This window comes from Scomber scombrus, chromosome 14, assembly GCF_963691925.1.
Source record: "Scomber scombrus chromosome 14, fScoSco1.1, whole genome shotgun sequence".
Classification (NCBI taxonomy): domain Eukaryota; kingdom Metazoa; phylum Chordata; class Actinopteri; order Scombriformes; family Scombridae; genus Scomber; species Scomber scombrus.
In genome coordinates, this window is record NC_084983.1 from 12,378,428 (window position 1) to 12,389,061 (window position 10,634).

Here is a 10,634-nt window from a genome sequence, read left to right on the forward strand (position 1 = left end):
CAGATGTGGCACAAACATATGCTTGCATCTGTCCGCTTGCAATGAGATCATTCATGTCCACCCACCACAGCACTGTGCAATTGTAAGGGAAATCCTGCAAAAAATCCTGCAATGTGTAAAAGTAGGCTACAGGCTTTTTATTTGTATCTGGTCAGAATGATGATGAAACTGCTGGTTGTATTATCCCCTGTCCCCGCCCTCTGCTGCCTCCAGTTTGTAGGTTACTGAAAGATTTCACCAACCACAGATAAGAAGATTAGGGAGGAATTAATGGTATTCCTTTGTCATTATAGGAAAAAATTGATATTTGGTTTTAAATCAGAGGGTGGGGACAGTGGAGAGCGGGACAACATGTTGTGTCAGAGGACGTAAGCAGAGGGATGGCACAGTGACAAACAAACTCAGTCAGGGGAATGCCTGCGTAGTGGAGCTAAGCACTGGATATCTTAACTGATGTTCACCATGTCACAGGAGATGAGAGTGCAGGATAACGCAGAAGTTGCTGGGTGCGTGCGCCACGGGGCAGAATGAGTGTTGCTGGGACATGGACGTGCCAGTAGAGGACGAGGACAGCTGTGGCATTCCTGGGGTGAGACGCTGACGCAGTGGGAGGAACATTTGGGTTCCTCTTGTCTTTCCAGCACCAGCTTCACCATGAGAGTGGCCCTCCTGGCCTTAAGACTGATGTGCTTGGCCTGGTTGTGGCCTGTCACACAGCTCAACAGCAGCAGCTTCCCAAATAAGAGGAGACACAAGGAGCTGTACCTCGGAGAGAACACCAAACAAAAGCATGCAGGGTAAGCCAAAGTGGGATTTCTATTGTGACCCCTTGCTTTGTTGTAATTGTGGAGCTATTTCTGCTGCTCTACTTTTTGTTGCATTGAGGGAGGATTTTTTTTGTCATTGTGGTGGTTCACAATGTCCTCACGAATATGGTTGCGTAATTAATCATGATGCTTTCCATTAATGTCATGATGGATCAAGGTAAGAGCAGGTCATTTGTTGGGATCATGTGAGGTGAGAGGTGACATTCAGAGACAATCTTCAGATGCTACAGTCCATGTAATTACTGAATTCTTCATTTGATTAGACTGAATCTCTCTGCTGTTGGTGCACAAGGAAAATGATACGGAGAATTTGCAGTACTATGAGGATAACAAACACAATGCTTAGTAATTTGTACTGATTGTTGCTTAATGAAAATGGGTTGTTTTATAACATTTAGAGAGCTCATTTTTGGTTCACAATAATCTCTTCATGAGGATTTTTATGGAGACAGGTGGGCCTCTTTATGAACTGAAACAGATACAAAAGAACACCCACAAAATCTGGGGAGTTACAAGTGCATTAGATCAGTGTCATTACACTGTAAGTAAAAAAACAACTCTCATTTCCTTTTTAAACCAAAGCCTTTGCTTTAAATCAGAGTGTTAAAGTCCAGTTAACAATCACTAATTCTCTCGACCAGATGTAAGTTGTGTGTCTGTGTTAGAAAGAGAATGATCAAGACAGAGAAAGAGTTTTTGCGTCAGCTGTTATTTGTCCTCTTTGGTTCTCAGACGAGTGGAGATAAAAAAGATGGACAGCACCAAGTCCCTGCTAATCAAATCGGAGCAGCTGCTTCGGATTGAGGACCATGACTTTGCAATGCGACCAGGCTTTGGAGGTAAGACACACACCTCATCTATTTATGTATCTGTCTGTCTTCTTTGTTCTTTTTCTTTTTAATAACCATGTGCTTGCCTAGCAGCTTGCTAAAATTAATGTAGGTTACTGTGCTGTCTTTGGTATTACGCATCCCAAAAAAAACCCTGAATGACCTAGATTGTCTACTGTGTGAGACAATGACTACAGACACTAGTACAGAGAGAGTAATCTGAACTGTGAATCTAAATCTGTGGGGGGAAAAAAGATAAAAACAAAAAGCCTGATGTTACATGATATTAAAAAAAAAACTGTTAAGAGACCTACATGTGTTTTGTGATAATCTGCATCTGTAGAATGTTTAATATAAATGTCTATATCTGATACAGGAATACATATAGCAAATCTGTTTGTGACAAGTGCTGTATTGTATACATTTAGTTTTAGTTTTTGATATTATACCAAGTGAGTGGTGTGCAAGAAAATTTGGGTAAATAGGCCATTCAGAGGACATCAACTTTCACTCATTTACACGATCACTTTATATTCTTATGAATCCAGAAAGCATTGTTTAAGGTTTTAACACTCTTGAAAGGTAAATTGTAAATACAGTGGATGCACAAAATAACATTCTTTTCTGATTGCAAACATCGAAGGAGTCATGACTTGAACCTGTAAGAGTCATTATATGACTAGTTCCTCAGAAGCACCTCAAACATATAAATTTTACAAAAACTCTTCATCAAAACAAAACAATATACAAAAAAAATCATATGCACAATAAACCAATTCATTTTTAAAAGGTAATACAATTAACAACACAAAATCCCATCAGTCCAAATATGGAAACTTGTTGGTGCTCCAATAGCAAAAAATACCAGAAGAACCTCTACAGAAAGTGAAAAATACTGTGTGTGAAGAGCATAGGCTGATAAGTATAAGTCATGGGTCAAAGATAAAACTGCTGCTGTTGAAGTCAATAGGTGGCTCTGTGGATACATTTTAATTTACTTTTCAAATGTCATGTTTTGTTTGAAATAATACTACCAGTGGAGTTGAAGAGTTGACTCCATCAATTTGTGACATTCTGAAGACTCTTAGTCAATGAAAAAACAAGAGACATTTCTGATTTCTAAACTAAACAAAGTCACTGATTCTGTGGCTCAGCAAACAATTGATAAGACTGTCTTGTACTGTTTTACTTCTTGCAAGTTGTAGTTGACCTCTCTCCTCAAGATTGCATGTACATTGTTGTACTTCAGTTGTTACTGGTTTCTTTTGGAGAGTTTTATGTCCAACAAGGAGATGAAAGGTGTCCTGATATTATCTGTAAAAAATGAACAGGACTTTACTTTCAGAGCCCTATCTGCCTGATATAATCCCTCCCACTTCACTACTCTATTGTAATCGTAGACTGATGGTTTTGAGTGCTTACCTTCATTAGATAATGGTACAGAGAGAACGGGATGTTTATAGTGCGTATCATACGTTTACAGCATTCTGCTTCTGAACGATGACATAAGGACCATACTATACAGTATGAAATATTTATGTAATAGTACAATATGGTATTTGGTAAAATAACATTAATATTATAGAATTTCAATTTCTAAAGTTAACATTTCAGTTTATGCATGCAGATTGCTTCACTGACATGTACTTGCAATCCAGGCTGAGCGTCTTTGCTGGTATGTGTCATTATTGTGACTGAAAAAGTCAACTCTGCTATGCATAGCATTATTTCACCTGGTTGTTGTTTTTTATAGCATGTTCTGGTTTGTATGCAGAATTTACATGTTTTTCCAGTATGTGTAAGGCTTTACACAAAGTTGATGTGAGAGTGAAGCCAGATGGAAGATTTGCGAAACTCTGATGAGATTTGTAACCCTATCCCTAAACTTGATCCTAACCGTAACCATAACCTTAACCTGACTGCACTCGAAAGAGTCCAGCTGATCCAACCTAGCAGTTCCCTTTACACCAGGTCATGTGCACTAAAATTTCCATTTGATTGTATCCTTAGTGTTGGTGATCATCTTTCATAACTGTCATGTATTGGGTTAAATACATCACATTTCTAGTAAACAGGAAGGATCAGGAGGAGATAGGCAGGAAGCATGTAGTAGTATCCATTGTTTGGACAATAAAGCAAGTAAAAGCAGATACATTCAATTCTGAATGCAGCAATTAAATATTAAGATGCACACACAACAATGGTGATGAGGATGTCAGACATTTGGAAAAAAAGAACGTGTAGCTGATTTAGAACCTTTAAATCTTTTTATCAATTTAAATCTTTTTTTTTTTTTAAAGTTTGGACTTTAAAGTCCTGCCTGTAAAGAGTGTAAAGTCCAAACCACCAAAGATAGGGGATAAATTGCATTTTTACCGCAGTATGAAAAAATGCTTACCATCACAGCCCTAGTTACAGTTCAACATGGACAGACTGGTATTCATGGGGACTTCTGTCACAGAAAGGTATCTGAACCAGAGAATGCTACAGAAGTGAGAAGCAAGGATCTTGTCAATTACGGTAGTAGATTAATGTCACAGTTTGCAAAACTGTCAGAGTGGCTATGAAGTTTGACCCAGAAAGACACACCATTCAACTTCGGACCAAAACAGAAATGTGCATTCCAAGCTTTTAGGATGAGCTAGCCAGAGCTGGTACCTTAGTCTACTTTGTGTAAGGTAGGAAGTTTGATCTATTCACACACCATAAGCCATCGGAAGTTATGTACACACATAAAGTGATGGGTCCTCAAACTGCAGCCATAAAACTTCAGAAAGGTACATGTATCTGGCAAACAGCACATAGCAGACCTGCTATCACAGCTGCTGGGGGATACAGCACACAGGGAGAAACACAAACATGAATTGGACAAGTAGCAATGTAGCAATGCCAAAGCACTTACTACCCAAGAGGACTAGAGACTAGAGGACTACAACTAGTGGAGGAGGTATGCCATGCAATTACAAATGGGCACTTTGAGACCAGTAAGCTTTAGATAGGTCACATGTCTAGTAGACAGGAAGGGGCAGGAAAGAACAGGAAGAATTAGCCAAGAGGCATGTAGTTGTATTGTTGTTTGGACAATAAAGCAAGTAAAAGCAGAAGCTCCACATCATGATTGAATTCAAATGCCCTATCTGATAGGGAAGTCTTAAGATAGGCACACAATATTAACCTCTATGATGGACTTCTAACCTCTGTGGTGTTTCCCTGCTCAGTGCATGCTGGGATGTAGGCTGTTGAAAGTGAGCCAGAGTTATTCCCTCAGGCCAGATTTTACAAATACTATAAAATCAGCTTTGGATCTGTTGCCTGTCTGAAACAGTTCAAATTTAAAAGGATTTGTTCTTCCCTAATGTTTCCATTTCCACAAATGTTCGGAGATCAAATGGAGATCTGGTTGTAGGTTTCAACAGATACATCACCCGTTATCTTCTTAAAACATACATTTTGTGTTGTTTTCTCAGCCAAGTATTGTATACCACTGTTGAGGATCTCAAAGACATCAAATGGATCTCACAGTTCAAAGATCCATTGAGATCTCTTAAGTTTGAGATTTCAAAACCCTTCCAAGAATTTAGTTGTCTGTGCTTTTTCAGTGAACAGCAGCCTTCATGAGAATGTGATGATCTGTGATTTTGTAGCTATTGAAAGGCAATATGGGCAAAATGCTGAATTAATGAGTCATGCTTAAGAACCAGCATTATGCCAGGGTCAGTACTTTAATCTAACCTTTTATCTCTGTTGCCTCTGAGATGTGGTTTATGTCTTAATTAATAGCTCAGCAGTGGGATTGACACATAATCTCTGGCAGATGTAGAGACAGATGATTCATAGAGGATGCAATCCAACTGTTACTTAAAGCTGATCCATTACAACGTTTGTCCTTTTTGCAGGTGCAGCTCTTCCTGTCGGCATTGATGTCCAGGTAGAGAGCATTGACAGCATAAGTGAAGTAAACATGGTATGTACCTCTAGGATTACTATTCATGCCATTATGCACTGTCTCATTTTCTTTATGGGCTTCACCACTGCTGTGTGTTGTTGTTTTTCAGGACTTCACCATGACTTTGTACCTGAGGCATTACTGGCAGGATGATCGCCTGGCCTTCCCCTCAAGCAACAATAAGAGTCGCACATTCGATGCACGTCTAGTGAAGAAAATTTGGGTCCCTGACGTGTTTTTCGTCCACTCTAAGCGCTCCTTTATTCATGACACAACCATGGAAAACATTATGCTAAGGGTTTATCCTGACGGCAATATCCTCTACAGTGTCAGGTAAAAAAAAGTTTTCATCAAAATAGAAACCATTACATAAAGTGATGTAAAGTGATGTCATTAATGATATTTGTACAACATCTGGATAAAATTTGCTGACATTTGCCATCGTAAGCTACTGGTCATACCAGACCATGTAAGGCTGGAGTAGCAAAACTCTTGATTGTATTGAAATTAGCAACTGCGTGTTTATTGCATATTCATTATTTTATCTAGTTCAATGAGTCATGAAGTAATATTATTGTTATTAGAATATATTATTTATATATGTATATATATTTATATGTATATATATATATATATATATATATATATATTCATCATCAGTCAAGTTATAAAACAATCAACTGTAGGATTTAGCAAGCAGACCATGAGATCACTGCAGGAATACAATAAATGAAGGTGGCAAGTAAGCTTTCAGACTACATTCATCATATCCATTTCAGCCACAGATGTCAACAATAAGGCGTCATAAGCTAGCAAAGCTTGCTGTAGCCATAGGAGATTCAGATTCTACACAGAAGCATTTAGTGAATGCACAACTTCTGTTCTTGTCACCACCAACATTTTAACTGTGAAAAGCAGTCCAGTAGTTTTGTTTTATACTCTATTTGACATTTTAATTGCTAGTTGACTGTGGTTAATCTTTACAGCCTTGCTCTGAAATTAAACCATTCATGCAAATATAACATTTACATTGAACACAGTTGCTGGATGATTGCTTGATTTATGTGGGTGTTTCTTTAACTGTATGCTGTTTTTTAGGATCACTGTGACAGCACTTTGCTCGATGGACTTCAGTAGTTTCCCTCTGGACACACAGAATTGCTCTCTGGAACTGGAGAGCTGTGAGTACCAAACTACATTTGGGAAATTGTCGCTTGTGAGAACATCCAGTGCAATTTTTCAGACAGATCATAATTTACATCATGTCCTTGCTAGACATGTTTTCCTGACAAACATTAGACAATCTTTGATATGCTGATTTGTAATTTAAAGGGCACAGAAACGCACGCTATACTTCAACGCATTACCATGTGAGTAAATAAATCATAATCCTAAATCAGGTCAATCTCTGTCCATTATACATGTCTGTCTTCCTGATTCAGGATTTACTGAGGATTAGTTTTTCATTCTATTCTGCTCTGAACTTGAAGTTGGTCATACTTTATCAAACTGACAGAGTCTGAATTACTTTCTGTGCAGAGTGTGGGGATCTTTTTGTTATTCTGGCCTGCTTCTCTCTCTATCCTCTCTTTATTTATTTCTCATATTATTGCATGAATAAAGCATGGATCGTGATCTCAGAGGACAGCCAGGAGTCCCATTTCTGTGCACTCTCTCCTGTCCTCTGAGAAAATCATCTATGACTCTTCTAAGAGAGGTGTCACCCTGCTCCCCCTCTTTTTTCCTCTCTTTAAAGATGCTTACAATGAGAATGACCTCATGCTCTACTGGAAGAACGGGAACGATTCATTAAGGACTGATGAGATTGTGCTCTCTCAGTTTTTTATTGAAGACTTTCAGCCTTCCTTTGGGCTCGCCTTCTACAGCAGTACTGGTATGTGAGGATGGAAACTTGGGGCCCTCTGAGCTGTACCCGCTTTGAGAACAACCAGAGAGCTCCTGCTTTTATCTAAACACTTATGCCACAATAAATAAACTATAGCATTTCTGAAGGGAAAAGTTTGAGATTCTTATACCTATATACAGTATTATGTTTCCCTCACAGTGACACCTGCTAGAAATACTGTGATTGTGCTGATGACTAGTTAAAGGGGATGTATCGTGCATATTTCCAGGTCTATATTTATGCTTAGGGCCTTTATTATTATATCTTTACATTATTCACAATTCAAAAGCTTCTTATTTCCAATGGCTCCTCATGCAACCCCTCAGTTTAGCCGCTGAAATGATGTTGTCACTGGGATCAACAACTAGAATTTTGGAGGTTCCAGTTTAGCCAAAAGATATCCAGATAATGGATATTCAGACTGAGACTTCCTCTCTTCCGTGCACTGCTCATTGTTTACCATTCAATTAGCAACTTGAGACACAAGAATAGTGTTGGAGTTGAGAAATGTTGTCTACAATCAGCTTGTTTTAAAAGTAGCAAATTTACACTCAGATAACAATAGGTGTTTAGGTCTACACAACATTTCGGCCTGTTTAGCTTCATGTAACCAAAGCATGTTCCTGTAGAAATCACTGGAACAGAAACCAGCACACTTTCAATCCCAAAATCTTGTCTCTTTATGACCCCCCTCCTGATGAGCCCACTCTCTTGTGATTGGCCAGTTCTCAGATGATGCCCCTCAGCACACAGCAGACATCTGGCTGTTCCAGAGGCTATGTAAACAAACAGCAGCAGTAGGAATTTACTTATTTTTTCTTAATCTTCAAAATGGAAACTTCTCATATATATCCAAACTACCCGAATCCTATCCAAAATATGTAAGTGGACAACACCAACAACCCATGGAAGAAACTTAGCAACAAAGGCTATGGAACCGATTGCAGTTTGTGTGCCTGAATAAACAATCTGACATCATCATGAGAAGGAAGTAGAGGTAACATAGCAAATAAAGCATTCAGGGCAGGCTGAAGCCCTGACTTTTGATTTGCAGGGAGCATTTTTACATATGTTCACCTCAAGTTTTGGAATGGATGTTATCAATGCATTACACAAATATCCGATATCAAAAAATTACACAAAAATGATTTTTAAAAAGCATGATATGTCCCCTAATGCTATCTCAGATTCATGTTCAACAAAGGACCTGTACATTTATACAGGTACTGGTAAGTGTTGAGCGAAAATAGGTTAGATTATAGATTATATAGGTTAAAGAATCTTGAACTTTTCCTTTGAATAATTGAAAAAAAAGTGAGTTCAAAACAAAGCTGGGACAGACTGTTTGTCACTGTGTTCTTTATTATAAAAAAAATAAAATAACATAAAATTCAAATAAATTATATTTCAGTTTATTAACTAGATTTATTTTTTTGTAAATATTGTAAAATATTTTAATCGCATTTTTATGAGAAACTAAAATAAGACAATAAGAGGCTGCTAAGCCCACTTTCAAAACCCTGTTTGTACTGTCAAAGACAGAATAGGGGCCAGAGAGATTTACCTATCAATGTGAAATAACAGTCACTTCAGCTGTAGACAGATTTGCCCCAGAAAATGATTACTCAGCTAAGTTCTGAGTTCCCCCTACAGTGAAGGTTCACCCTATATTTTCTTCTACTCACAACTGTGACAATCCAATGCAAGTGTTTCTATTTCTATTTCCCAGTGAGATTGTGTTGTTTTCTGCTCCCACTCCCTGTTATTATAACCTGCTTGCTCTGCCTCCACTTTCTGTTTGTTCATCTCTATTCCAGGTTGGTACAATCGGCTCTACATAAATTTCATTCTCAGGAGGCATATCTTCTTCTTCATGCTTCAAACGTACTTTCCTACAATGCTGATGGTGATGCTGTCTTGGGTGTCCTTTTGGATAGACAGGAGGGCCGTACCTGCACGTGTCTCTCTGGGTACTTTGATCACATGTCAACATGGCCATTGAAACATATTTTAAATTTGTAATTTGACATAAACTGGTACAATTTATAATTACTACACCTAGTTTTATGATTTTATTTAAGATTTTTGAGATAAGAAGGATTAAGAGTTGTTTCAACTATTTTAGTGTTATGTTGTTTGTTATGCAACACTTTTCAATATTGATGTTGTGTTGTGCTCTCTTTGACCAGGCATCACCACTGTCCTGACAATGTCCACCATTATCACTGGTGTCTCAGCCTCTATGCCTCAGGTGTCGTACGTCAAAGCTGTAGACATCTACTTGTGGGCAAGCTTCCTGTTTGTCTTCCTGTCTGTCATTGAGTACGCTGCTGTTAACTATTTCACCACAGTGGAGGAAATGAAGAGGCTCAAGAATGCAAAGGTAATTTATTTTCAGTGGTGTTTTTTTGTAGCTTTTAATTTCTTCTTGAATCTCATCTGACACATTTGACCCACAGAAAATGATTTCTTTCCATCTGGTGCTTGCTGATCTCAAAGCTTAACATCCTCTCGTCTCCTCCCTCTGCCGCTGCAGATCCCCACCTTCAACGCCACCCAGGCTATGGCGTTCGATGGCTGTTTCCATGACAATGACATTGACCTGACTTCTTTTCCAGAGGCTGCTAGCACACCAAATACAGAGAGGAACACCCAGTCACGAAACTCTACTAATTCTGCACCCACAGAGGGCACCAGGCTACGCCGCAAGAACCCTTTAAAAGAAAACCTTAGCTTCATAATGAGCAACAGTTATATGATTGACTCCTACTCCAGAGTCATATTTCCCCTGGCTTACCTGCTCTTTAACATCATTTACTGGAGTATGTATGCATAGTAAACTCACTATGCAGCAAATGAACAGTATCTTTATGACTATTTTCACCAACAGGCAGCAATAAACTTCCGACACTCTGTTCTTCTATGGGATATGATCTTAATTTTGCATTGTGTAGATACACTGCACGACGTCTTCTACTCAAGACGTGTTCACTTGTCAGAAAATGTGATATCAGCTGTTGAATTTAATGGCTGTTATTTTAGTGTATGTTTATGAGTTCTTGCATGCCTGTTTTATAAGAGAAAGAGTTTTAATCAAAACAAATGCATTTAAAGCACCAATCTAA

At 38.4% G+C, this 10,634-nt stretch overlaps 1 protein-coding gene across 1 annotated transcript; it reads left to right on the plus strand.

Annotated features, from left to right (window-relative positions):
* Window positions 1-654: 654 nt before the first annotated feature.
* gabrr3a (gamma-aminobutyric acid type A receptor subunit rho3a) lies at window positions 655-10,634 on the plus strand. Its single transcript, XM_062432967.1, has 9 exons — window positions 655-797; window positions 1,560-1,666; window positions 5,554-5,621; window positions 5,713-5,936; window positions 6,702-6,784; window positions 7,360-7,497; window positions 9,327-9,479; window positions 9,699-9,892; window positions 10,046-10,634. The coding sequence occupies exons 1-9, from the start codon at window positions 655-657 to the stop codon at window positions 10,343-10,345; spliced, it is 1,410 nt and encodes a 469-aa protein (XP_062288951.1). The 3' UTR covers window positions 10,346-10,634.